The 26,909-nt window shown below is 58.7% G+C and overlaps 3 protein-coding genes across 4 annotated transcripts; 1 reads left to right on the top strand and 2 right to left on the bottom strand.

Moving 5' to 3' along the window:
- Positions 1-1,260: 1,260 nt before the first annotated feature.
- Positions 1,261-13,086, bottom strand: ZNF668 (zinc finger protein 668). 2 transcript variants are annotated; one of them, XM_040972978.1, is made up of 3 exons: positions 12,738-13,086; positions 4,398-5,075; positions 1,261-3,978 (listed from the first exon to the last, which is right to left on the bottom strand). In XM_040972978.1, exons 2-3 carry the CDS (start codon positions 5,051-5,053, stop codon positions 2,754-2,756), a joined length of 1,881 nt encoding a protein of 626 aa, XP_040828912.1. In that variant the 5' UTR covers positions 5,054-5,075; positions 12,738-13,086; the 3' UTR covers positions 1,261-2,753. The 2 variants fall into 2 exon arrangements, with proteins under 2 accessions (XP_040828912.1, XP_040828911.1); XM_040972977.1 differs by lacking the exon at positions 12,738-13,086 and having other exon boundaries at positions 4,398-5,904.
- A 340-nt stretch (positions 13,087-13,426) lies between these two features.
- Positions 13,427-21,574, top strand: ZNF646 (zinc finger protein 646). Its single transcript, XM_040972970.1, has 3 exons — positions 13,427-13,690; positions 14,739-20,032; positions 21,359-21,574. Exons 2-3 carry the CDS (start codon positions 14,821-14,823, stop codon positions 21,475-21,477), a joined length of 5,331 nt encoding a protein of 1,776 aa, XP_040828904.1. The 5' UTR covers positions 13,427-13,690; positions 14,739-14,820; the 3' UTR covers positions 21,478-21,574.
- A 446-nt stretch (positions 21,575-22,020) lies between these two features.
- Positions 22,021-26,374, bottom strand: PRSS53 (serine protease 53). Its single transcript, XM_040972972.1, has 11 exons — positions 26,317-26,374; positions 25,495-25,515; positions 25,251-25,413; positions 24,653-24,918; positions 24,382-24,536; positions 24,056-24,275; positions 23,317-23,467; positions 22,986-23,230; positions 22,755-22,900; positions 22,313-22,535; positions 22,021-22,098 (listed from the first exon to the last, which is right to left on the bottom strand). Exons 1-11 carry the CDS (start codon positions 26,372-26,374, stop codon positions 22,079-22,081), a joined length of 1,668 nt encoding a protein of 555 aa, XP_040828906.1. The 3' UTR covers positions 22,021-22,078.
- Between the last annotated feature and the right edge of the window lie 535 nt (positions 26,375-26,909).

Raw genomic sequence — 26,909 nt, 5'->3', positions numbered from 1 at the left:
GCTGGTGGGACGGAAGATGGTGTAGCCTGTTTGGAAAAAACAGCCTGTTTCCCCAGTGGTCTGCAACTGCCTAGCCATTCTAATCTTGGAGCCTAAATATACCAGAGAACTAAAGAAGCAAGTCCGCACACGTTTGTATCTGAATGTTGCTAGTAGTATACATAGACCAAAATGGAATCATCTCCCATGTCTACCAACTAATGAGTAAACAAAATGTTTTTTTTTTTTAAGATTTATTTATTTTTATTGCAAAGTCAGATAATACAGAGAGGAAAGACATAGAGAAAGATCTGTCTGATGATTCACTCCCCAAGTGACAATGGCCGGTACATGATCTGAAGCCAGGAGCCCTTCTGGGTCTCTCCACGCATCTTTCTCTGCTTTCCCAGGCCACAAGCAGGGAGCTGGATAGGAAGCAGGGCCATTGGGATTAGAACCGGCAACCATATGGGATCTGGCGTGTTCAAGGCGAGGACTTTAGCCACTAGGCCACCATGCTGGGCCCTGGAGTTTTATTTGGTAATAAAAGTAACAATGTCCTGCTTAAAGCTAGCAAAATGAATGACCCTGAAACATGATGCCAAGTAACAGTCTAGACACAAATCATACCTTATATGATTGCACTTATTTTAGAAGTCCTCAGACAGGAAATAGAACAGTGACTGACCCAAGCTGTGTGGTTAGGGCAGGGGAGAAACACAGAGTGAAAATGTGCCAAAATTACATGGAGATGACTGGAACTGAGGAACTGTGTGTGTTCTTCCAATGGGCCGACTGTACAGGATGTGAGACGTGACCTACCAAGGAGTGTGGGTTCTCAGTGTCGACTGGCATGTGGCCTTCCTGGAATGTCCACAGAGACCAAGGGACATGTTGTCTGATCCCGTCTGAGTATCCTGCCACCCCGAGTCCTTCACTGTAACTGGATACCAAAGAGTTTCACTGGGATCTTCTCCAGGATGCCCCGCTTCCCCCTAAGGTAAACCATTTTGTTCGGAGCCCCCTCTAGTACAGTTGTTTCTTGACACCAGCAGAGCTTGGTTCCTGCCTAGGCAGGCAGGGGCCGGGGTCAGTGCTCACCCTGCTCTGAGTGTTGGGATGAGCAGGGATTCCTCTGGCTGTATCCACAGTAATCCAGCCCTTGCCAATGTGTATGGGCCTCGTCTTGCTATGCAGAACCCGAGTGAAGACCTCTTTCAGAGTTGGTCTCTCTGGGTCTGGGCACAACCACCCCCAGGTCCATGCCAGCCAGGGGACATCGGCTGCTGGTGCTGACCACCGAGTTCTGGTCTATGATGCAGTGTTCTCCATGACTGGTGTGTGGGGCTGGAGGTTGGACATGTGTTGGACACTTCCTGCTACGGCCAAGCCAGTGGCTCCCATGTGCTGACAGGAACAGAGATTCTGGACCGCTAACCTTCGGTTTAGTTTTGGCTTAGGCGAAAGCCAAGTAGTTGGAAAATTATAGCAATTATAGCCTAGGTTCAGCTCTTGAATATTCTAGAAATACCCCACAGGAACTTGAAAACTTGAGTGATTTGGTTCCAGGGGAAGCTTACTAATCCACATAGCTTTGTCCCTTGTTGGTATATTTTTCTTTTTGACATTTTCAACAGAGATAGGCCTTATTAAAAAAAGAAGTGGCTGCAGAGTACACTTCACAGTGGCTGGTCTGTTTTAGTCAGTCCTCTCCTAATGGACGTTATTTCTTTGTCACCCCAAGTTTGCTGTACTTGACCTTATTCTGGCTTCAGCTTTGTCAAAAGGCTGCTACATGGAAAGTATCATCAAATAATCCTTCCAAGAAGCTGTGTCAATTTACACTAAGTGGAGAGCCTCAGTTTTTCTGTTTTCATTTTTGGTTCATCTTTGAAAAATCACTTTAGATAGCTGTGTAGCTTTCCAGGGAATGCTATTTTAAAAGTCTATTACGTCCCACGGATGAAGATGACTATTCTTATCGTAAGTATCCAGGGCTGTTCAGACCCCTCTCACATCGTTGGTTTGTAACACTCCTGTTTCCATGTCAAGGCATAAATGTTTGTGGACATAGGATATCAAACGAAGCATCACATCTGGTTTTAAAAATATGCACTGCATATGAACTTTGGATCTTGGAGTCCTGGATCTTCAACTGATATATCTTCCAGCTCAGGTCTCCCTTATATTTCAGGCAAGGTATCTCTGATACTCCATTTTCTTTCACATACAATCGACACATTTCTTACAAGGTGTATTCCTGCGTAGTTGTGTTCTGACTGGGAACCTTTTCCTTGGAGTATATTTTCTGGTTTCTTGTGGCAGCGTGCACGACCAGGATAAGGATAGGAGCAGAACTACTCAGTCAAGTGGTTTCCATGGTCAGCTAAGACTGGGCTGTACACAGCTAAATCAGTCTGTTCACTGCAGGGTCCCCAAGAAGGACACAGGTAATCTGCACTTGGGCCATGGAACCCCTGTTACAAGACATTCCCCAGACACTGTATGTACTTTCTGCCAGTCCAGGCATCGCTAAGAAACTCACCTGATGCCCAGATTTCCCACCTGCTCACCCTCAACCGGGATACAGGAGACTAGCGGGTGTCCAGAGAAAGCTTTAATGATGAGGCCAGGAGAGCGCTGTGGCTGCCAGCTTCCACTAGGTCCCTCCATAGTAGCACAGGTGGGCTGTCTGCCTGGGGGCACAAAGAGAGTGGAGGCACCCTGTGGGGCTGGGCTCCTGGGAGCGTGGTGGACAAAGAGGTCCATGCACTTCAGGCTGGCCCCTCCTCAGGCATTCCCAGCAAGGCCACCAGGGGCTCTAAGGGTGCAGGGGTCTCAGTGGGCACAGGGTGGGTACGTTCATGCTTGCGCAGGTCACTGGCGCTCAGGAAGGCCTTGGGGCAGTGGGGGCAGGTGTAGGGGCGCACGGAGCTGTGTGTGCGGCTGTGCTTACGCAGCCCAGCCCGGTCGGAGAAGCTCTTGCCGCACTGGCTGCAGGGGAAGGGCCGCAGCTCCGGGTGGGAGCGCTCATGCCGCCGCAGCAGCGTCAGCGTCACGAAGGTCTCCTTGCACTCACGGCATGTGAACTGTGGTGGCTTCTCCTCAGCCTCTTCACCCCCTGCCTCACAGGACCCTCCTAAGGGACCCGGGGCCTCCCCGACTCCGCCATCTGGGCATCCCACTTGCTCCACCTGCTCCACTGTCATGCCCACCACTTGCCACTGTGTGGCCATCACACCTCCTGACTCTGGGGGCAGCTCTAGCAGCCCAGCCGGAGGCTCCGCTATCCCCGCAGCTGGGGCAGGGGCGGTAGGGCCCTCACCCGCTACGGCCATGGGCAGTGCCAGCCCCACCACCAGCTCCTGTGGTGGGGCCGCTGCTGCTGCCGCCTCGCTGCTGCGATGGGTCCGCTCGTGCTTCCTCAGGCTCGACGACACCACGAAGGACTTTCCGCAGGCGTTACAGTGGAAGGGCCGCTCCCCGGAGTGCACGCGGCTGTGCTTGGTAAGGCTGGCACGCTCGGCAAAGGCCCGCCCGCATTCCTCGCAGCGGAAGGGCCGCTGGCCCGAGTGCACCAGTGCATGCCGCTTGAGGTCCCAAGATGCGACGAACGTCTTGTCGCACTGCAGGCACTTAAAGGGCCGATCGCCCGTGTGTACACGCCGGTGCATGGCCAGGTCTGCAGGCTGCCGGAAGTCCTTGCCACACTTCTCGCAGCGGTATGGCTTCACGCCCTCGTGTGCGCGCTGGTGGCGCCGGAAGCTTGAGGGGTCAGAGAACATGCGGCCACAGCGCGGGCACAGGAAGGGCTTCTCCCCCGAGTGTGTGCGCTCATGGCTCTGGTAGGAACTGAGCTGTGTGAAGCCCTTGCCGCAGGCCGGGCAGCGATAGGGCTTATGCGCAGCATGGATGCGCTGGTGGCAGGTGAGCGAGGATGAGCGGGAGAAGCTCTTCCCGCACTCGGAGCACAGGAACGGGCGCTCACCAGTGTGAGACCTGTGGGAGTGTGTAGGATTGGGCATGAAGGCACCAGACCACCACTTGACAACTGCAGCTGCTGCCGCCACTGCCAGTGTAGGGGCAGGATGTTAGGGACTCTGCACACCTCTAGGGGCCTCAGCTCAGTCCCCTAAGGGCCACAGGGCAAGACACCTTCCACGGGGACTCTCCATCCCTGGGTAGGCCCCTCTCTTCACATCAAAGTCTAGCACGGGCCAAAAGCCCTAACTGTGCAGTTAGCAGGTGTCCTAGGTCCCACCTTGTTCCTCCCGGTTCCCTCTGCAGCATCCTTGCTCCACCCCTGTCCAACCAGTGGCCGCCACTCCTCACGCGCCTAGCTCCTTATAGAACATTGGTGTGCCGCCTACCTCCCCATCGGTTACTGCTCCCCGCCTCCTGCCCTATGGACCCCTTACCTCTCGTGGTTGCGCAGGTCCTTGAGCTCGGCGTAGGCTTTGCCACAGCGTTCGCAGCTGTAGGGCCTCAGGCCGGCATGTGTGCGCCGATGCTTGCGGAACACTGAGGGGTCAGCGAAGCTCTTGCCGCAGTCAGCGCAGGTGTAGGGTCGCTCGCCCGTGTGGCCACGCTGGTGGATCTTGAGCTTAGAGAGTGCTCCATAGGCCTTGGGGCAGTGCGCACAGCGGAAGGGCAGCTCGCCAGCATGTGAGGCCAGGTGCACGCGCAGGCACACGGGCTGCATGAAGCGGCGGCCACACTCGGGGCACGGGAAGGGCTTCTCACCTGTGTGGCTGCGCCCGTGGCTGCGCAGCTCAGGGGCTGTCTTATAAGCTTTAGGACACAGTGGGCACGCATAGGGTCGAGGCTTAGCCGCTGAGCCTGACACCTTGTCCCCGCTGGCTTCCTCGGCCTTGGGTTCTGTTTCTGGCTTTGGCTTCACCTCGGCAGCCTCCTCTGCATCGTCTGCAGGCCCGTGCGTGGCAGCATGGCGCGCTGCCCTAGGAGCATTTGGAAATGTCTTGGTGCAGGACAGGCACTTGTATCGACGACCTGCACGCCTGTAGCCCAGGGTTGGAGACCGCGCCTCAGCCGCCTCTGCCACCTCTGCCTCCATGACCTTGGTGGGCAAGGCTTCTCTGCAAGAGAAGGAAAGTCAGCTGGAAGCCACATCCCTTCACGCCTTCTCACTCTTTCAGGGTCACCCAAAGAACACATCTCATCTGCACTGCCCCTCTAGACTGCAGCAGCACCCACCAGGGGCCCCAACTCCATCCTGCCTCCCCCACTGTGCTCATCTGATTTGTTCACTGATGAAAGCACTGGGGCCAGCTGACATCAGAGGGGTTGGGGTTACCAAACTCCCCCAAGCTCTCAGATTTTTCAAAAGCCGCGGCTATTCCCAGAAGGCCTAGGTTCCTTCCATCTCAGCATCTCACCTCGCAGGGTCCCTGCGAGGCTGCAGACATAGAGGACTCCTAGGTGTGGGCTTCATGTGCTTGGCTCTGTCTGGAAGCTAAAGGTCCCTAGCATCTAAGTATTGACTTTCCTGTCTGTTGAGTTAGCTCTGGGAGATAGCAACTGTTCACCCAGAATCCTGCCTTGTGCAGCTGGGACTCCACCCCAGACAGGAATCTTGGTCCACCCTCAGCTCTGGAATCTGTTGGCCAGTTCCCATAGAGCTGGTGAAGTGGCCTGAGCCACTGCTGGCAGAGGCCTCTTTCTGGTTCCTAACCCATGGGTGTTTCCTGGTGGGGAGCAGCCTCCCAGGCATGGTCCCCAGCTCTAGCTGAGGTCCCCTACTTCTTGGTCCAGAGCCCAGTACCCACTCCCCTTAGTGACTCCCTGGGGATCATGGCTGGCGGCAATAGGATTAGCCGCTGCATTAGTCTTAACACCAGCTCATCCTCCCTAGAGGATAAAGGAAAGAGGATTAAGGCAGATCCACTTAAGGAGTGCTCACTCAGCAGCTGCAGCTGTGGGAGGGGAGCCAGATGTGCTGAGGGCCTGGTCTCCATCATCAGCCCTGCGAACAGAGACTGCAGTGGGGTCAGCACTTGCCTGCAGGGCTGCCTCCTCACCTGGACACCTCTAAGTGAGGACACTGAGGTGGGCAAGGAGGAAGGAGCGAAACTGGCAGCTGAGCCAAGGAGCGTGCTGGGAGAAATGCAGAGAAAGGTTTATGGCTCTTGCTCCTGGAAAGGGCTGCAGGAAGCAGCAGCTGACCTGGCTGACCAAGGGAGGTCCTGGCGGGCGGAGAGATACAGGAGCTGCAGCCTCGGAGATGCACCTGCAGCCCAGAGGACCTGCCCCCCACAGAACCTTTCCTGAAGGACCCCCGAGACGTTCCCCAGCCCCTGCTCAGCAACTTTCACTTCCACCTCTCCACCAAGTTCCCAGACCCTCCCTGGTTGCCAAAGCTTCCTGAGAGCCCCGCCTGCCTCAGGAAGCTCTTCCTGTACCCCACTTGACTTTGGACCTCCGTCTCTCCCAGCTCTGTTCTACCTCAGCTGGGTATGTTCACTTTTCCCACTAAATTCTGGGATTTGAAGAAGGGGGGTTAGTAGGGGAGCGGGCCTGCACTCCAGAGCTCCTCTGCCCCCTCCTCCCATGGTTTGGATCCACTTCCTCCAGGGGATCCCTCGCTACTTCTGGGCAGCTCTAAGCTCTGGCGTCTGCCTAATAAAGTTCCCCCTTAGGGGGGAGTGCTTGGCCCAGTGGTGGAAACCCTGCTTGGGATGCCTGTGTTCCACCAGAGTGCCCAGGTTCACTCTCACGCAGTTTCCTGCGAATGCACACCCTGGAGGCCCTGCTGCCCACATGGGAGACCTGCACCGGAGCTGCCAGCACCTGGCTTCAGCCTGGCCCAGCCCCCGCTGTTACAGGCATTTGGGGGAGTGAACTATGTGTCTTTTTTTTTTTTTAAGGTTTACATATTTTTATTGTTAAGGCAGATACACAGAGAGGAGAGATGGAGAGACAGAGAGGAAGATCTTGCGTCTGCTGGTTTACTCCCTAAGTAGCTGTAATGGTCAGAGCTGAACCAACCCTAAGCCAGGAGCCAGGAGCTTCTTCTGGGTCTCCCATATGGGTGCAGGGTGCCAAGGCTTTGGGTCATTCTCGACTGCTTTCCCAGGCCACAAGCAGGGAGCTGGATGAGAAGTGGAGCATCCGGGGCTAGAACTAGAGCCAATATGAGATGCGGGAGCATGCAAGGCAAGGCTTTAGCCACTAGGCTACCACACCAGGCCCTGAACTATTCCTCTTAAAGAAACAAACATCTTTTAAAGTCTCCCCTTAGTAAACGTATATTTAGCAAGCACCTGCCAACCACCAGCTCTTTCCAGTCTAGACCCTTTGTACTAACTCCTCTTCAAGTGGACACGAGGCAGGTCCTGCTATTTCCTTTCCATAGTTGTGGTCCAGAGAGACATCACAGCATGTGGTGAAGCATGAAGCCTGTGCTGCCAAGCCTCCCAGCTCCCTCTTGCCTGCACCATTTCCCAGCTGGTGTGACCTGCTGCAATGCACTGCTGGGTGTGAATCTCTGGCTCTCATTTGAAAAATGGACACAATAGTACTAACAACACCTGGCTCACAGGGTTGGGTGAGCATCGAATGAAATGAATAATTATTGCCCTCAATGCCTGGCCGTCTCCCTGGAGCCACGCTGCTGAGCAGAAAACCCTTTCTGGACCACAGGATTCCTGTCCGCATCCTACACATGAATAAACTGGGGGCCCAGCAGAAGAGGGGCCTCTCCAATATCACACACTATTAACTCATGCAGCTAAGTTGCCACAAGCTGTTGGTCCACCCAACAATGACCGGAACCCTGAGCCCAGGCCACCTGTGTACGTATGCCTACACAACTCCCTGGGGACCAGTGATTGGGTAGCTGGAAGAATAAATGCCTCCTACGATATTTCCCAGGGAAAATGAAACAGAGCGCCAGGTTAGTTCCTGCAGGCATCCAGCGCCACGAGGAGAGAGCTGAGCAGGCTGTTAAAACCCATCATTGGGGCCAAGGCATGGTGGACAAAGCCCATCATTAGGGTGCCGGTTCAAGTTCCAGCTGCTCTGCTTCTACTCTAGCTCCCTTCCTAGGCGAACGTGCCTAGGAAAGCAGCGGAACACGGTGCTAGTGCTTGGGCCCTTACACCCACATGGGACAGCTGAATGCAGCTCCCAGCTCCCACCTAGACCAGCCCCAGCCTTTGTGGCAATCTGGAGACTGAACCAGTGGATGGAATCTCTGAATACTCTCCTTTCTGTCTAACCCTGCCTTTCAAATAAAATAAACTTAAAATGAATCATTGAATCCTCTTTAAGAGCAGGTAACTCCACTGCCTGCAAGCTGGCACTCCCATGTGGATGCTGGTTCTCTGGTGCTTCACTTCCAATGCAGCCCCTGCTCCGCGCTGGAGCTGCTGTCACCATGGAGACCCAGAAGAAGCTCTAGGTTCTTGGCTTTGGCCTCGCTCCGTGCTGGCTGTTGCACTTGTCCAAGCAGTGGATCAGCAGATAAAAGATCGCCTCGATCTGCTTTCCCCTCTCTATAAATCTGACTTTCAAATAAATCAATGTTAAAAACAAAAACAGAATACCTCTCTTTATGTCGACTGCACGGTCTTTCACCAGCCCCGCCCCGCCTGCAGCTCGGGGCAGGCGAGCCGGGAGGCCCAGGAGTGTGGTATCTGAGCTCGCTCTCTGCCACATCCCACTCCAGGACAAGACACACACCCTTAGGTCCTGGGAGCATGAAGTGGTGACTAAGCCCCCACGAGGGGAAAGCTGTGCACACGGAGCCCGGCAAGCAGCTTGCACTGGCTCGTTTTCAGCCCCTCTGCTGCCACATCTCAATGATTCCAGATTTTGGTTTTTTTTTGAGGTTTCCTTTACGTTATTTCAAAACCAGAGTGACACAGAGAGGTGGAGATACAAAGAAAGACAAAGATTTTCCATCTGCTGGCTCACTCCTCAAACAGCTATAAAAGCCAGTGCCAGGCCAGGAGGGAGCCAGGAGCCAGGAGCTTCTTCCAGCTCTCACATGGATAGCACCTTCTGCTACTTCTCTTGCGTCACTAGCAGGGAGCTTGACTGAACTGGAGCTGCCAGGACTCAAACTGGCATCATGGCAGAGGAGCATGCCAGCCCCTCTCTCTCTTAAGATTTGCTTAATTTATTTGAAAGGCAGAGTCTTCCATGCTCTGGTTCACTACCATGATGGCTGCAGAGCCAGGGCTGAGCCAGGCTGAAGTTGGATGGAAGAGCTTCCTCTCTGTATATCTGCCTTTCCAATAAAAATAATAAACAAATTTACAAAAAAGAAGTAGAGCAGCTGAGACTAGAATTGGTTCCTAATGGAAAGCCTGTGTTGCAGGCAGCTGCTTAACGTGTTAAGCCACAGCAATAGCTCCAAAGGGAGTTTGCTTACCATTTTTTTTCATATTTTAAAAAAATAATTACTTATTATTGGGAAGGTGGATATACAGAAAGGAGGAGGGAAAGAGAGGAAGATCTTTTGTCTGATGGTTCATTCCCGAAGTGACTGCAATGGCTGGAGCTGAGCCAATCCGAAGCCAGGAGCTATCGGGGGTCCTCCCGTCCCGCGGAAGAAATCACCCGACACTTGACAGAGTCTCCAAGGCGCTTTATTCCGATCTTCCGTTGTGACCATTACGCTCCAGCCCCTCCCCCGCCAGGCCCCCCCCCTTAACTGTCAAACCTGTCCAATCAGCTTAACGATACCCAAGGCACACCAATCAGGGCAAAGGGCCAATCACAGGGAAGGAAATGGTCAGTGCCCCCAACAAGGAGCCAGGCAGGTGCGGGATCCCAAGGCCTTGGGCAGTCCTCCACTGCTTTCCCAGGCCACAAGCAGGGAGCTGGATGGGAAGTGGGGTCGCCGGGATTAGAACTGGCAACCATATGGGATCCCAGCGCATGCAAGGCGAGGATTTTAACCACTATGCTATCGTGCCGGGCCCTGCTCACCATTTTTTAAAAGAAGTTTACTGAGGGAGCGGGGCTACAGGGTAGCTCAACAGGCTAATCCCCTATCTGAAGCACTGGCATCCCATAAGGACACAGCTTCTAGTTCTGGCTGTTCCACTTCCAATCTAGTTCCCCACAAATGATCTGAGAAAGCAGCAGAGGATAAACCAAGTACCTCTGAGAGAGACCCAGATGAAAGCTCCTGTCTCCTGGCTTCAGGATGGCCCACCTCTGGCTCCTGTAGACATTTGGGAGTGATTTGGGGGGGGAGGGGGAGGCTAGGTCAGGCTAAGATCAGAAGACTCAACCTGGGTCTCCTGCCTGAGTCACAGGTACCTGACCACTGGGCCGTCCCCTGCTGCCTCCCGGGGGAGCAGTCGGGGTGCAGGCATCCCGGGTTGGGTCCCTGGGTCAGATGCTCACCCTTCGCCACCTTTCTGGATGCCATCTCCACAAGTGCTCTCGCCTCTCTGCAATGCTCCTGATGGGGTCATCTGGGAATACCCCTTGCACGCTGCCCACGAGCCAGCGTCATTCAAAACATTTCATGCACACTACTCAGGTTAACCTCCCGGCCTAAAGGCTGAATATGGACCGAATGTTTGTGTTCTGCTGCAAGTCATACATGACAGCCCTAAACACCATGGCGAGTGCAGCTGGAGGTACAGCCTGCTGCACGAGGTGGTGAGGGTAGGGACTTGGCCCAGCAATGGTACCCTGTCACTGGCCACAGCCATGGCCAGCACGTGCACTCTGCTGACTCCTCATCGTTGCCTCGGCAGCAGTGACACAGTCTGTGGTGTCGTTGTTGGCTCTCTGGCTCCAGCGCTGGGCCCAGGCAGCTGGGAAGCATGAGCAGCTTCACCTCATCCTCTACCTGCCAGGTCCCTGCGGAGTGACCCCGACCCAACACCAAGTCAGCCTCCAGGAGGATTCAACTGGAACGTGGGACCATAACATCGGCTCGCCCGCAGTAGGCGTCTGTGAGAACTAGCACCAGTCCTTCAAAAGGCTTGTTGGGGGCCCAACGTGGTATCCTAGTGGCTGAAGTCCTCACCTTGCATGCGCTGGGATCCCATATGGGCACCAGTTCCAACTCCCTGCTTGTGGCCTGGGGCAGCAGCAGTGGACAGCCTAAAGCCTTGGGACCCTGCACCCACATGGAAGGTCCAGAACAAGCTCCTGGCTTTGGATCGGCTCAGTTCCAGCCACTGAGTGAACTAGCAGATGGAAGATCTCCCTGTCTCGCCTTCTCTGTAAATCTCAAAAAAAAAAAAAAAAAAAAAAAAAGCTTGTGGGGAAAGTGGGATTACATGGGCTATTTTTTTTTCTAGTGTGTATTTTCCATGGATTCTTTTTTTCTAAAGATCCCTTGTATGCACTGACTTCCAAACAACTTTTTCTTTGCACCAAAGGAAGTTTATTGGAAAAGCAGAGAAGGAGCAGGAGAGGGAGACAGGCTGCCCACCTCCCATGGGCTGCACCAGCCAGAGCTGGGCTGAGCCAACAGCAGGGGCTGGGCACCACGCTGGGGGTCTCCCCCACGCAGCCCAAGCCCTGGAGCCTTTGCGGGGAGTGCACTGGCAGAGTGGGTCGGGAGACGTGGCACCCCAAGCTACGACTTAACCACTGCCTCAGATGCCAGCCCAGGCCCCAAGTCTATTTTCCATGAACTTTTGGAAGTATCTTCCTATGGACTAACTGAAGCATCCCTTGCAAGCTGACAGTCACCCCACCGGCACATAGCAGCCCCCCAACGTGTGGTGATGGAGCCAGGCTTTGCCAACAAGTGGGATGTACCCTTTCAATTCCCAAACGGCCTGGGCTAGGATCCAGGGCCGGGATGAGCGCAGAATGCAGATCCCTCACGTCCCCATGTCTGGCCAAGCAGTTGCCAACAGGCCTCAGGGAACACGACACTCCTAGTGACCCCATGACGATGGAACCGTGTGGAGGTGGGCGCTCCTCCTTGACCTCCAGTAGCTTGATCCCAAGCGCCTTCGCCAGGGTTGGCTCCAGGGCTGCAGCCCCCTCCCCACTGCCACCACAAACCATCTCAAATCCAGGTTATGAACCCGTCTGCCCAGAACAGCCCCTAGGAAGGCTTTTTTTTTTTTTCTTTTTCTTGTCCTTCAAACTCCCTTCTCCAGCGTCCCTGGGAATGCACGACGGGCAGCTGAGGTGATGTGAGGGCCTCCCTGCGCTCTGGTTCTCAGTCTTCCCATCAGCTAAATGGGGGACCCCCTGCAACTGAGGCCGTGTGAAGCACGCTGGGGGCTGCGAGCCGGTCCCCCACCCACACCCACCGCCGGGCAGGGCCCGAGCCGACTCGGGCCCCGGGAGAAGCCTGCGCAGGACACGACCTCAGAGAACGCGGCGAAAAAAGAGCCAACCCGGAGGCGTAGAACCAATGAATGGACTGCGGGCCGAGTGCGGGACAAAGGCCTGCAAGATGGCGTTCTTTAGGACCGCGGGAGGGGCGGCCGGGGCCTCGGCCCGGGAGGGAGCCCCAGGCGCCGGGCAGCCGGGCAGCCGGGCCCGAGACAAAAGCCCGCAACCTGGCGGGCTCTAGGACCCCTCCCGGCTCCCGGCTCCGAGGCCCGCACCGCGCCGGCCGGGCCCGGGCGTCGGCCGCAGCCGGAGCGCGGCCAGCGGGTGGGGGAGGACGCCAGCCGGCGGGTTCTAGGACCTGCGGGGCCCGGAGCCCGCCCGGGGCCGCCCGCCCCGCCCGCAGAGCGCTCGCGGGGACCCCGAGCCCCCCGCTCGGACCGCGTCGGCGCCAGGGCGGCCCGGGCGCTTCCTACCTGGCGGGGCTCGGGCCGGCTCCGTGGCGTCGGCGCCGGCTCCTCTCTCCGACGGAGCCCGGGACGCGGCGGCAGCGAGGCCGGCGCTAGGACCCAGCGGGGCGGGGAGGCGGGGCGCCGGGCGGAAGTGGCGGGCGGCGGGGCGGGACGCGGCCCCGGCCGGGCCACTGACCGCGAGTTTGTCCCAGAAAGACAAGGAGGGAGGGCAGAGAAGGCCACGCTCAAGCCATAACGTGCCCACACCCGCTTGGGCTGTTCGACGTTTCTTTTCATGGCGAGGAGTGATTCTGACGCCGCCTCCGCCCCGGTGTGTCTCGGGACTCGGAGTCCCTCGGCGAGCCCCGCGAGAAAGTCGCCAAAGCTCGAGGGCACGACCGCAGAACCTTTTTTCTCCCTCTCCTGCGCTAATTCTACCAGCACCGGAACTTTTTTTGTTTTGCACTGGGCGGATGTGTGGCTAAGAATGTGTGTGTGTTTGAAAAAAAAAAAGAGGAAGCAACTCCGTGACCTTCCTGGGCGGTGCCAGAGTCGCTCTGAGCGGTTCCTAGCGCCGGAAGTGTGTCTTTGAGACGGCCTCGTGGAGGCGGAGCAGGACATGTTCCCGAAGCGGAAGTCTCGCGGGGAAGCTTTTGCACATAGGACACTTCCTGTTTCTTAGTAACAATAGGAAGTGTTCACCAAGCCGGGGGTTAGACTACTGGCTTGTACGAGCGGTGCCCTCTGCCCGCTCTCTTTTCCTTCCTGCCCCTTCTTTTCCCGCTTTCCCTCTCCTTGCACCTTCTGGGAACCTTGGTTGAGCGTTCGTGTGTGGGAGCGCGAGAGTCCCGGGACAGCCACCCCTGGGGGCGCGCGCCTGCAGTTAGGGGAAGGGTCCCAGTGCGCAGGCGCGCCCCCGTTGGCGGCCCCCAACGGACGCGTCCGCGGCGGGAACGAGGAGGGGCCGCCGGTGCGAGGTAGGGGTCCCCAGGACAACTTAGCGAACAGAGGAGTGAGGGGAGAGGGCCTCGCTGCTGCTTCACTAGGGGAGGAGACTCTTGGTCGCAGGGGCTTTGTAAGGTGAGAATTGGGGGTGGGGGGTGTCGGAGAGAGCGTTCCCCACGGGGACTGGGGTCGGAGCTGCAGGAGCGGTAGGAGTGAAGGGTCAGGGCTGGAGAAGGTCAAGCAGGTGGTAGGAGGTCGTTGGAGAAAGAGCAGGGGCTTGGGAGTGAAGCCCGCCTGAGTTTGCTCGTGTGGGAACTGGGATAACAAAGGCACTGCAGGGTGCTGGAAGGGCCGAGCGACACCATGGGTACGCTTTACCCAGCACAGCACCTGGCACAAAGTGACGGCCAGGCTCAGCTGCCTTCGCTGTCAGGAGGAGGAGACGTGAGGGAGGCTGAGGGAGGGTAAGGTCAGGAAGCATGGCAAGTGGAAAGGGAAAAGGTGAAATAAAAGCTGGCCTTAGACGGGGGAAAGAGCCAAAGCTGGGAGATAGTTTGCGTTAAAAGGAAGTAAGTAAAAGAAGCAGGAGTCTTCTGGAAAGGTGACCTGTGACACTGAACGGCGTCAGGAGAGGTGGAGGGCCGGATCAGTCCTTTCCTGTGACAGCTCTGCGCGTGAGTCCTCAGCTGTCAGCAGGAGAGAGGAAAGGATATTACAGTGCTTCCGGAACGTTCTGTTGAGGAGAAAAGGCTCTGGCTTCTTCTGAGACGCCCCTTTATGCTTGTTACTGAGTTACAGAGGCTGAGAGTGACGTTTTTTTGGATCTTGTCTTTAGTGTCCCTGGGGATGGCCAGGAGCAGGTTTCTGCCCTCTGGAGTTGTTGTCTCCTCTGTATATGGAGGTGACTTGAGTCTGGGGGCACTTGTTGCCAGGGAGGCCCTAAGTGAGGGGCCCTCAGAGGAGAGCTAGCGCAGAGCAGGGCGCAGGGCGCTGCTGCGGGCAGCTTTGCCATGATCCGTTGAGCTTGGAGGGGGGTGTGACTCGGGCCTTCCTTTTCTGACCACTGCCCCCTCTTCCTAGGGCTTGACTCCTCAAGCAGAGGAAAATGTCGCTGCCACCTGTCCGCTCCTCCTGAGCCTTCTGGTTTCTGCTCCGTTGCCCCATGGAGGACACACCCCTGTCACTCAGTTGCTCTGACTGTCAGCGCCACTTCCCTAGCATCCCGGAGCTGTCACGCCACCGAGAACTGCTCCACCCATCTCCCAGCCAGGACAGTGAGGAGGGTGACAACATCCCTCGGCCCTACCGCTGTCAGCAGTGTGGGAGGGGTTACCGTCATTCCTGGAGCCTGGTCAACCACCGCCGGACCCATGAGACTGGCCGGTTCCCTTGTGTTACCTGTGGCAAGGATTTCACCAATCCCATGGCCCTCAAGAGCCACATAAGGACCCATACGCTTGAGGGCCGCCGCAGGCACAGGCCCCCTCGGCCCCAGGAACCCCCTCCGAAACTCCAGAGTGAGACTGTGGCTCCCAGCTCCTGGGACGAGAGGCTTCCCCCCCGGGAAGGCTGGGCAGACTCCCCTGGCTGTGAGTCTGGACTTGATCCCAGGACAGCTGCAGGCACCTGGGAGGATCCATCCCCCAGAGAAAAGGAGAGCTGGGAAAGCCGGCCAGATCCTGAGGAGGGTGCTGCGGGCTGGGGGCCTCCCAGCAGCCCTGCCCGGGCTCCACCCCTGCCCACTGCAGCCAGCAGCATCCTCAGCAACCTGGAGCAGTATCTGGCCGAGTCAGTGGTAGACTTCACAGAGGGCCAGGTGCCCGTGCAGGGCCCTCCTGCTGAGGAGGAGCGGCGGTACAAGTGTAGTCAGTGTGGCAAGACCTACAAGCATGCTGGGAGCCTCACCAACCACCGGCAGAGCCACACGCTGGGCGTCTATCCCTGTGGCATCTGCTTTAAGGAGTTCTCCAACCTCATGGCTATGAAGAACCATGCCCGACTGCATGCCCAGTACCGGCCTTACCGCTGTCCCCGCTGTCCCCGTGCCTTCCGGCTCTCCCAGGAGCTGCTGGAACATCAGCAGTCCCATGAGGGTGAAAGGCCAGGGCATCCCTGGGAGGAAAAAGGACTGCCCACCACAGATGGACACGCGGATGAGAGTGCCCGGGGCCAGGTCCCTCGTGCCTCAATGCTGAATGGCTCCAGGGAGCTCGGCGTCTCTGGGGACCTGGATGACTGCGGCCTGGAGGAGTACCGTCCATTCCGCTGTGCAGACTGCGGCCGGACTTACCGCCATGCCGGGAGTCTCATTAACCATCGAAAGAGCCACCAAACAGGTGTCTACCCTTGCTCGCTCTGTTCTAAGCAGCTCTTCAATGCAGCTGCTCTTAAAAACCACATACGTGCCCATCACAGACCCCGACAGGGAACTGGGGATGGACAGCCATCAGTGCCACCAGCCCCCTTGCCCAAAACCGAGACCACCATCAAAGAGGAAAAAGAAGAAGAGGTCCCCACCACTGCCCTGGATCATCGGCCCTATAAGTGCACTGAGTGTGGTCGGGCTTACCGCCACCGGGGCAGCCTGGTGAATCACCGCCACAGCCATCGGACAGGAGAGTACCCGTGTTCCCTCTGTCCCCGCAAGTACCCCAACCTCATGGCCCTGCGCAACCACGTGCGTGTGCATTGCAAGGCTGCTCGCCGAAGCCCGGAGCAGAAGTCTGAGCGTGCCCCCAACCACCTGAAGGCAGAAGCCGCAGCTGACCCCGGAGGAGATGACGGGCACCTGTGCAAGCGTGAAGGGGAGGCCTCTGACAGCCTCCCAGCCGCAGCGGACAGGAGGGCAGCACATGTCTGCAACGTCTGTGGGATGCTCTTTGGAGACCCTAAGAGCCTGGCACATCACAGCCTGAGCCATGGGATGGGGGAGAAGGGCAGCTGCAGGACCGAGACCACCACGGAGGCACCTCCTCGGACATTTGCTTGCCGGGACTGTGGCAAGAGCTATCGCCACTCAGGCAGCCTTATTAACCACAGGCAGACTCACCAGACGGGGGACTTCAGCTGTGGGGCCTGTGCTAAGCACTTCCACACCATGGCTGCCATGAAGAGCCACTTGAGACGCCACAGCCGGCGACGGGATAGGGGGCATCGGAAGCAGGCTGGCAGCGATGGCAGAGGAGTGGCCAAACTGGCGTCAGGGGAGACCTGGGCCCAGGGACTGGAAGACAGTGAGGGCCTGGGTTCTCCCCAAGGACCTACAGGACAAAGCCTTGGTGGGGCCGGTGGCACCTTGCAAGGTGAAGGGCACTGTTTGCCAGGTGAATCTGAAGGAGGGGAATGTGGGTTTGGAAGAGGCGAGTCCTGTGTCCAGGCTGACCGAGAGAGCAGAGGCCATGAGGAAGGCTTGGAGGGGAAGGAGGCCTGTGGCCCTGGTGGCCTGGACAGCCCAGGGGGTGAGGAGTGCCACACAACTGGCTTTTGTGATGACCTCCCTGGGCAGGACGAGGATCAGAAAGCAGCCTGCTCTACTGAGGCTGTCAGCGGCTGGCAGGCCGAGGGCACGCACACCTGCCCTGACTGTGGGCGCTCTTTCCCGCATGCTGCTGGCCTGCTGGGACACAGACCCTGCCACCCACCAGGCATCTATCAGTGCTCCCTCTGCCCGAAGGAGTTTGACTCTCTGCCTGCTTTGCGCAGCCACTTCCGGGACCACGGCACGGGGGAGGCGGCCTCAGCCCAGCCCTTCCTCTGCTCCCTCTGCGGCATGATCTTCCCTGGGCGGGCCGGCTACAGGCTTCACCGGCGCCAGGCCCACAGCGCCTCCAGCTCGGCTGAGGAGGGCTCGGACGAGGATCCGGGAGATGAGGAAGGAGCCCCAGAGGACCGCTCTCCCCGTGTCCCTCCGCTGCAGGTCTCCGAAGCGGAGCTGCTGAACCAACTGCAGCGGGAGGTGGAGGCGCTAGAGGGAGCAGGATACGGGCACATCTGTGGCTGCTGCGGTCAGACGTACGATGACCTGGGGAGCTTGGAGCGCCATCACCAAAGTCAAAGCACCAAGGATACTGAGGACAAGCCGCCCAGCCTCCCGGAAGCTGCAGGAGATGCTGCGGAGGAGGCCCCAGAGGATGCAGTGGCCTCTGGCCCTGGAGAGGATGGAGACCCCAAGTCTGAGGAGGGGGTGAGTGGCACAGGCAGCCCCTGCGCGCAGGGAGATGGAGGTTCCCCGGAGGCGCAGCCTCGCCCCTTCCGCTGCGATCAGTGCGGCAAAACCTACCGCCACGGGGGCAGCCTAGTGAACCACCTCAAGATCCACCAGACCGGAGACTTCGTCTGCCCCGTCTGCTCCCGCTGCTTCCCCAACCTGGCTGCCTACCGCAACCACCTGCGGAATAACCCTCACTGCAAAGGCAATGAGCCCCAACTGCGGCCCAGCCCCGAGGCGGGGGGCAGTGCGGAGCCCCACATCACCGCGGAAGCGGTGCCTGAGCAGGTGGCTGTGAGGAAGCTCCAGGAAGAACTTAAAGCTGAGCCCTTGGACAAAGCGGCAGAGGTGCAGGAAGAGACGTGGGTGGAGACGTCCGTGAAGGAGCCGGAGCCGAGGCTGGTGAAGGCCGAGCGGCCCTTCAGCTGTGAGGTGTGCGGCCGCTCTTACAAGCACGCAGGCAGCCTCATCAATCACCGGCAGAGCCACCAGACCGGCCACTTTGGCTGTCAGGCCTGCTCCAAGGGCTTCTCAAACCTCATGTCCCTCAAGAACCACCGGCGCATCCACGCCGACCCCCGGCGCTTCCGCTGCAGCGAGTGCGGGAAGGCCTTCCGCCTGCGGAAACAGCTAGCCAACCATCAGAGGGTACACGCTGAGCGGCGAGGGGCTGGGGGCGCCAGGAAGCTGTCCCAGGAAGACGGGTCCTTCCCGTGTGGACAGTGTGGGCGAATCTACCGCCATGCTAGCAGCCTGCTGAACCACCGGTGCAGCCACCAGCCGGGCCAGCACAGCTACCCCAAGACCTGCTCGAACCGCATGGCCCTGAAGGACCATCAGAAGCTGCACTTGGAGAACCGGAGGCGCCGGGTGGGCCGGGCTCGGCGGGCAGTTGTGCGCTGTGCCCTCTGTGGCCGTGGTTTCCCTGGCCGGGCATCTCTGGAGCGGCACCTGCGGGAGCATGAGGAGGAAACCAAAAGAGAGCTTCCCCCTGGTCTGGACGACCCAAGTGGCGCAGGCGGCAACAGAGGGAGCCTGGCTGACAGCCAGGGACTTCAGCCCACTGCTGGTGGTGCTGAGTCGGGGCCCCAGCTGGAGCAGGTTGGAGCCTTGGCGACAGGGGATCTCAGACAGGGCTCTATCCGGGCCACTGAGCCACTGTCACCCAGCTGGGGGAAGGCAGAGGGGCAGCAAGGAGACAGGGCCCTGGTGAATCACCACGGAGCCTGGGGCCCTCCGGGTCAGGCCCTCACCAAACCAGAAGATGAGGCAGAGGCCAGTGTTTGCAGGAGTGCTTGCCGCCTGGCTAGCAGCCAGGCCAGTGGAGCCAGTCTGCATCAGACGGATGGCTGGGAGCATGGAGACAGCAGCTCTCCGCTCCAGCCTGGGAGTCCTTCCTGCAGCCAGTGTGGCAAAGCTGACAGCCAGTCGGACGGCTCCTGGAACCACAACAGCTCCAAGACAGACTGCCACCGTTGCCTGCATCCCTCCAAGGAGGTCTTGGCTCCTGTGGCTGCTAAGAGCCATGGCTACAATCATTTAGTTGCTCAGCCCTTTGCCTGCCCTGACTGGGACAAGGCCTTCCAGTCCCATTGTGGCGGGGCCAGCCACCTGCAGACTCATTCCAAGGATCAGAGTCAGGTGCTGACCACACAGCTGGAGGAGGCCAGGGGTCCTGAAGCCGTAGAGGGACAGGCAGGGCTCCCTGAGCAGAAGCAGGTGCCGGAAGCCCCATCAGAACCCTCCAGGGAGAATGTGGAAGGAGTCAGTAGGCGGCAGGGAGTGAAGCTCACAGTGGCTGAGGACAAGGACAGGCCCTTCTGCTGCCCCCAATGTGGGCGTTCCTACCGCCACGCCGGCAGCCTGCTGAACCATCAGAAGGCCCACACTACAGGGCTCTATCCCTGCTCGCTCTGCCCCAAACTTCTCCCCAACCTGCTATCTCTGAAGAACCACAGCAGGACCCACACGGACCCCAAGCGCCATCGCTGCAGCATCTGTGGCAAGGCCTTCCGGACAGCTGCCCGGCTGGAGGGCCACGGGCGGGTGCACGCACCTCGAGAGGGGCCTTTCACCTGTCCCCATTGTCCCCGCCACTTCCGCCGCCGAGTCAGCTTCCTGCAGCACCAGCAGCAGCACCAGGAGGACTGGCCGGTGGCTGGCTCTGGTACGGGGGCGTGATGGCTTGGGCAGCGGGGTGAGGAGTCCCAGGAGAAGGTGGGCTACTGGGTTGGGTGGGGGGAGCAGGGAATGAGAGGGGCACCAAGTCACCAAGAGGTGGGGCACTGCTTATGGAGCAGGAAAATTGGTTTGAGGACACTGCCTTTTTTTTTTTTTTTTCTAAAGATTTATTTATTTTTATTGGAAAGGCAGATGTACAGAGAGGAGAGACAGAGAGGAAGATCTTCCGTCCGATGATTCACTCCCCAAGTGAGCGCAACGGCAGGTGCTGCGCCAGTCCGAGGGCACGAGCCAGGAATTTCTTTCCAGGTCCCCCACGTGGGTGCAGAGTCCCAAGGCTTTGGTCTGTCCTCGACTGCTTTCCCAGGCCACAAGCAGGGAGCTGGATGGGAAGTGGGGCTGCCGGGATTAGAACCGGCGCCCGTATGGGATCCTGGCACATTGAAGGCGAGGACCTTAACCGTTACGCTATCACGCTGGGTCCCACACTGCCTTCTGAGCAGTGGGGTTGGACCTCTTCCCCAGCAGCCCCAGCCCACCACAGGGCAGGGGGTCAGGGCAGAGGCTGTTGTCTGAGCCGCCCCCCCCCCCCCTTGTAGTAGCCAAAGAAGAGTGGTGTTTGTGTTTTGGGTGGGGAAGTGTAACTGGCCACTACCTAGGGAAGCCTGATGAAGCTAGTAATAACTCCCAGAGGGGTGGGGAAAAAAAAAGGATTGTTGATTTAGGTTCTTTCCTGGAGTATGCAGAGGTGGGGTCTAGCAGATTGCACCTCTGCCTGGGTCATTGGCACCCAGTGCTTGGCCCCCTTTCGCTACATCTTGTCTTCTCCTGTTAGGACAATACTAACACACCAACCCTGGCCCCTGGTGTCACCCCAGACCCTTAAGCCAACCCTTTTCTTTTCAAGGATCCAACCTTTCCACTCCCACCCCCTCCCTGGGCACCCTTTCAACTGGAGGCCTGAGTCACAGATAATTGTCTGTTTGAAGGCAGGCCAGGCAGAGCGGCCTCAGTCATTAGCCGCTATCAGCCCAGCTTGCCTGGGGCTTGCTGTCACCTTCCATCCAGCCAGTGGTCACCAAGAGTGGGTGTCCCAGAGCTGTTGGGCAAAGGGAGTGGTGCATGATGGCGCGTGAGAGGGCTTACAGAGGAATGGGTGATTGAGGACTGGGAGTCACTGGGAGCCCTAGGGTGCCAGGATTCTCTTCTAGGCTTTGGGGCCATGGGCAAGGGGGCAGGGCCCACAGGGTTTGGAGGCACAAGCAGGGGTGCTGTAGCTGCTGAGGCTGTAACCGCCTCTCTCTCTCCTCAGGAGATCCCATGGCACCAGCGGCCAGCAGAGGGGACTCATCGCCCCCTGCACCTGCCCCCACGACCCCACTCCTGGACCCTTCACCCCAGTGGCCTACAGACCTCGGCTGCTCCCTCTGAACGTAGAGTCTCCACAGATCAGACTGTTGGGGAGTGGGTGTGTGTGGGGGCCTTGTGCCCAGTGTTTGCCTCAGGAGAATGAGGGCATCCTCAGCCCCTCTCCTCACGCCTCCCCCCCCGGAAGAGATTCACAGCTGGCTGCTTACCTGGGGGAGGGGGAGGGGTATTCCTTATCCCCTCTCCCTGAGGGACCTTCCTGCTGGGTCACCCTTGCCAACCAGATTCCAGCACCAGGGAAAGGAAGGAATGGTGCCCACGGAGGAACGGGAGCCTTTTGCTACAATTTGTAATTTATTTGCTAAAGTCTATTTTGTAACAATTTATTTAAGTTTTTAAAAAGGACAATTGCTCCCTCCCCACAAAAAAAGAAAGGACATTTTCAAAACATGTGACTGATGTGATTCTCTGAGGCGAGTCCAGGATGGGAAGCACCTTGTGTGTGCCGCGGAGAAGTGCAGGGGGTGTGGGTGTGGGAGCATGCGCAGGTGACCTCCCTGACCTGCAGGGTGAGGGGCAGGGCGCCTGCTCCCGGGCCATAGGGCCTGCCCAGGACCTGGATCCGCATGCGGGTGGGGCTGGGGATGTGTCCTGGGGTCACCTGTCAACAGCTGGCCGGCTGACCTGTCAGGGAGAGTGGCCGGCTCAGGATGGCTCCACCTCAGCCCCGCAGTAGTGAGAGCATGGAGGCTCACTGGCCGAGAGTGCAGAGGGAGTCCAGTGTTCTCCACCAAGGAGGCAGGGGAGGGGTCCGAAAGGGGCTTGTCCTGGATGGGGTGGGGAGGGGGAAGGGCTCTGGAGCGGGAAGGCTGTTGGAGGATGGGCCCCGGCTACGCACTTGAGTTTGCTGGGCAGCTGCCAGCTGTACCCTCCGGCTCGGGCTTGGGCTCCTCGGCAAAGTACACCTGCCACTGCAGACTGCTGACCCAGTCCTCGTAGTTGGGGAGCGCGGTGAAGACGGCAGGCCTGGCATGGCCCTCACAGATGTCTCCAAAGCTGTGTAGCCCAGCCAGGAACCATGTGCCTCTCACCTCGTGTACCAGGGGTGTCCCGGACAGGCCCTGTGAAGGGGCAGGTGACACATACTGTGTGATGTGCTCTTTCCCTCATGCAGTTGTGGGAGGGCAGTGGACCTTGAGGCAGAGGGACCAGCTGGCAGGAAGCCGGGTTTCAGTGGAGAGGTGGGGCTGGAAACTAAGGCTGGCAGACAGGCTGCCACTGAGCCTTCACGGAGGGGATGCGAAGGGCCTGCTGCAGCAGGTTGGAGGTCAGGAGCTCACCTCACAGTGGGGCGGCTCATCTATAGCACTGGTACACACCATCCCCGACTGGATGGGGGTGCCACTGTTCCCAGGGCTTGTGTGAAGTCGGCTGCATGCCCTTGGCCCTAGAAGGGTCACAGGCACTGTCCAAGGGGAGCTGGTACCTGCAGAGCAAGGGGAAAGCTTTGGCTGCTGTGGTGGCCTCGAGATTGGGTGAACAGAGCTGGTGGCCGCTGCGTGTTCTATTACCTGCTCCTGGGCTGGGCAGCCCTAAGACCCAGCCACGTTTTCCATCAGGCAGCTGGTGATCAGCATAGGGTAGGCAGAGGGGCCGCAGGTGGGGCCCCAGTGTCACTGGCTGGGCCAATAGCAGGAAGGCCACGTCGTAGCCCCCCTCCGGATGAGTATAAGCCCCATGCAGGATGAGCTGCTTCAGGCCCTGCTCCTCTGGGCCGGCCCCCAGCCCTATACTCCATTCCTCTGGGGCCTGGCGCCTGTGTGGGGGCAGCGTTGGCAGCAGCTGGACAGTGGCTGCCAGCAGGGGCCAGGAGCACGCGGGAGAGGGACGTGTAGGGCTCACCCAATGAAGCAGTGGGCAGCTGTCAGCACCACGTCCTCTGCCACCAGGGCTCCGCCACAGACCAGCTGGCCCCGGTATCTCAGCCTGGCGTCCCAGGGCCATGGAGAGGGTCCTCCTGCCTGGGGACCATCGCCCTTCAAGGATCCACAGGCTGAAATGGATGGTGTCATCTGACAGCATGCCAAGTACTTCCCATGCACTGACAAACCCTGACACTGTGCTTTCAAGTAGCCGAGTTCCAGAGAAGTTACGTGGCTCCCAGTGCTGGCACCGTGGGCCAGCAGCACGCTTCAACCCTGACAGCCTGACAGGACTCAGTCCCTGTCTTGCCTGTCTGCACCCCTGCAGGCCTGGCTCCACAAGACCTACCCATACATATAGCTTCCTTCCCCAGAAGTATTTTGCATGCAATTTCAGTGTCAGTCACTTAACACCTGCATTTAAAGAACAGGAGCCCTGTCCTGTCCAATCTTGTTGGGTCCCTACCTGGAAGCAGGTTGCCTCCCCTCCCACCTCACTCCCTGAAACCTGAAGCCAGACCTCGTAGAGCCCAACCCGGAACATTCTGGAGCCTCTTGGCCTCAGCCCCCTTTCCACCCAGCTGTTCCTGAGAGCCCCTAGTTGTCCTTGGCTGGGAATGGATACTTCATGTCTGTTCTCTGTCCTGAGCTGAAGTTTGCTTCAGGGTCTCTTGCACTCACTGCCTGAAGCCAGCAGGCCCCATGCCCCCTGCTCGTACCCACGCAGCTATTCTCATCGCTGGTCTCTGGGGTTCCTGGGCTCTGGGCTGGGAACACCGCCCCCTGGGCTTGAGCCTGGAGCCAGGGACTGTGAGCGGCCAAGTCAGTCAGCAGCACGGGAGTGTCCTCCTGGGCACATTTGGACGCAAAGCTGATGATCCCAACCTGAACCCAGTGTCCGGCAGGTTCACGACACATCACGGGACCCCCAGAGTCTCCCTGGAGCAAGGCAATGGGTTTCAGGACAGACACCAGCCCACCACAGCCCTCCCAGTTGCCCAGGCTGAGGGTGGCCACCTCCCCTTAGGCTTGTTGCCCATCAGACCTGACAGGGCCCCTGCACCCCGGGCTGGGCACCCGCACACAGCATCCCGGGCCGGGCCGGGCTGGCCAGCAGCCGCTGGTGCAATCGGTTGTACAGACAGTTGCATGTGGGGCGGCTGATGAGGCGCAGGTGCAGGTTCCGGAGCGTTCTGGGAGCTGGCAACAGAGATGGGGCTGGGCCTGGAGTCCGGGGCTGGGGTCTGGGCCCGTGAAGCAAGGGAGCTGAGGCTGTAGGACCTGGGTGAGCATGATGTCCCGGGGCTAGCACTTACCGTCCCTGGTGTCCTGGTCCCAGCCAGTGGCCCAGCAAGAGGCTCCAAAGGGGAAGCGATGGTCAGGTTGAGGCAGGCAGACAGGCATGTGTGCTGTAGGGTGGGCGAGCTGGAGCAGGGCCAGGTCTGAGCCCTGGCTATAGTGGTGGTAGGCTCCAGGCAGCCGCAGGGCAGCCACGGCCACCTCCTCAGCATTGGGGTTCAGCCCCTCCCGACACAGGGAGCCTAGGACCACCGACCAGGAGCTCAGGTCTGTCTCTGCTTCTCTGGAAAAAGCAGGGGCAGGAGAAAGCAAGGCGCAGGCTGGTGTCCCCCCCTCCACATATTGGGGGACAGAGAGAGAGGGGGAGACACCGGTCTGTAGCTTTAAGCAAGATCCTTTCCCTCAGTCTCCACCATTAAATCAGAACAGCGCCTGAGGCTGTTAAGATGAGCTTGATAACATGCCCTTGACACCTGCCATCGGCATTCCCACCACATGGTACCTCATTACTGTTCCAGGGGCAGAGACTGGTCTTGCAGGGTTTGGGGGTCAGTCATCCACCCTCAAAGCCAGAGGCCCTGGCTGACTTCTCCCAACCCCTGCCCCAGGACTTACTCCTCAAAGCAGTGAGCTGCGGTGAGGACCCAGGTGTCGGCCACCAGCGAGCCGCTGCAGATGTGGACTCCCAGCCTCCTCACACTGGCCTGCCACGGCCACTCACCTGCTTCTGTGTTGCCCTCCCGAGGCTCAGGGGGCCCAGGGCCACGCTGCCCGCAGGCTGTGCAGAAGGGATGTGAGTTACCACAGCCTCCCAACCTGTCCTCACCCCAGGCCAGACCCACATGTCCCCACAGCTTACCCCGCTGGGCTGCTTGAAGACCTGGGAAGACAGAGGGACATGGGTGAGACCTGGTCGGGGGCGGCGGGGAGCGGGGCCAGCCCTGGCTCTTTGCCTGTGACTCTTAGGGCTACCTCACCGGCCCCTCCCAGAATGAAAATATTTATATGAGGTTGAGAAGCAGCTTTTATGGGGAGCTATTCAGCGCGTCCGCTCAGTAATTACTTCCTCAGCTATGCTCAGCAATCCTGGGCCCAAGGAGCGTGCCTGGGGCTCAGCTTGGGACCAGGCCAAGCCTCCTCCAAGCTTTAGAACCCCCGTCTCGTGTCCCGACGCCCGCTGCTGAGTCAGGGCAGGCTCCTGTCCGCAGAGAGCATTAGTTTAATTGTCCCCCACTCCAACCACCTTCATCCCCGCTGGCCAGGTCCCGGAGGCCTAAAGAGGAAGGATTAGAGGCCACCATCCTGGCCGCGTGGGAGAGGTGGTCAGAGACGAAGCCTCAGCCTGGTCCCTGACTGTGGCTCCCCACCTTCCCGAGAGCTGCCGGAGATGCTATCGGGGGGTCCTGCACCTGTCCCTCCCCTGCGCATGTGCACACACACACCCCTGCTGGACATCCAGGTCAGGAGGGATGAGAGAGAGTGGACGGAGGTGGCCCAGAATGTGCCTGAAGTCAGAGAGGCAGCCAGTGGCACAGAGCACACACAGCCACAGTGACAGTCCCTGAGAGAGTCTCATCCACCATGACACGAGTGTCACGTATGGTCAAACACAGCTACATCACCACCATTACACTGTCAACACAGACACTCACTCTCTGTCTCCTGGGCACGGGTGGCTTACCCTGCAGAAGGACCACTGTTCCCAGGATGAGCAACGCCGGCCCCCAGCTCGGCCACATGCTGCCAGGCCACTCTGCCGTCTGCTGCTCTGATTCTTAAAGAGGGCCTACCTGGCTACCCCGGCTCCACCTCTGCTCCGCCCCTCTGCTTGGCGGCTAGCCAAGGCAGCCTTGCTTTTCCTGGACTGGAAGGGAGCCAGCAGTTCCCGGCTCTGGCGCTGGTGATGGCATCTTGTCTGGGCCTCAGCCATGGGGCTGGACTGCCCGGGTTCACATCCAGTTCCTGGACTGACTCCTCCTTGAGTAACCTGGAATGGTTAACCTGTCAGGGCCTCGTCTTTTTTTTAAGATTTATTTTATTTTTATTGGAAATATACAGAGAAGAGACAGAGAGGAAGATCTTCCATCTGCTGACTCACTCCCCAAGTGGGCGCACGGCAGGAGCTGTACCGATCTGAAGCCAGGAGCCTCTTCTAGGTCTCCTACACGGGTGCAGGGTCCCAAAGCTTTGGGCTGTCCTCGACTGCCCTCCCAGGCCACAAGCAGGGAGCTGGATGGGAGCAGGGCCGCCAGGACATGAACTGGCACCTATATG

Source organism: Ochotona curzoniae, unplaced genomic scaffold (genome assembly GCF_017591425.1).
Source record: "Ochotona curzoniae isolate NIBS_2020 unplaced genomic scaffold, NIBS_Ocur_1.0 contig_2321, whole genome shotgun sequence".
Taxonomy (NCBI): Eukaryota; Metazoa; Chordata; class Mammalia; order Lagomorpha; family Ochotonidae; genus Ochotona; species Ochotona curzoniae.
Note: the sequence above shows the minus strand (reverse complement) of the source record. Positions and strands in the feature narration are given on the sequence as shown.

Coding starts and splice junctions, on each gene's coding strand:
- PRSS53 (XM_040972972.1), bottom strand. CDS start 26,374: ATGTGGCCGAGCTGGGGGCCGGCGTTGCTCATCCTGGGAACAGTGGTC. Junction 23,231..23,316: donor GCTGCCCACTGCTTCATTGG/GTGAGCCCTACA, acceptor GCCCCCACACAG/GCGCCAGGCCCCAGAGGAAT. Junction 22,099..22,312: donor CAGCTGCCCAGCAAACTCAA/GTGCGTAGCCGG, acceptor TCTCCCTGACAG/GTCAGCCGGCCAGCTGTTGA.
- ZNF646 (XM_040972970.1), top strand. CDS start 14,821: ATGGAGGACACACCCCTGTCACTCAGTTGCTCTGACTGTCAGCGCCAC. Junction 20,033..21,358: donor CTGGCCGGTGGCTGGCTCTG/GTACGGGGGCGT, acceptor CTCTCTCCTCAG/GAGATCCCATGGCACCAGCG.
- ZNF668 (XM_040972978.1), bottom strand. CDS start 5,053: ATGGAGGCAGAGGTGGCAGAGGCGGCTGAGGCGCGGTCTCCAACCCTG. Junction 3,979..4,397: donor GACCTGCGCAACCACGAGAG/GTAAGGGGTCCA, acceptor ACACTCCCACAG/GTCTCACACTGGTGAGCGCC.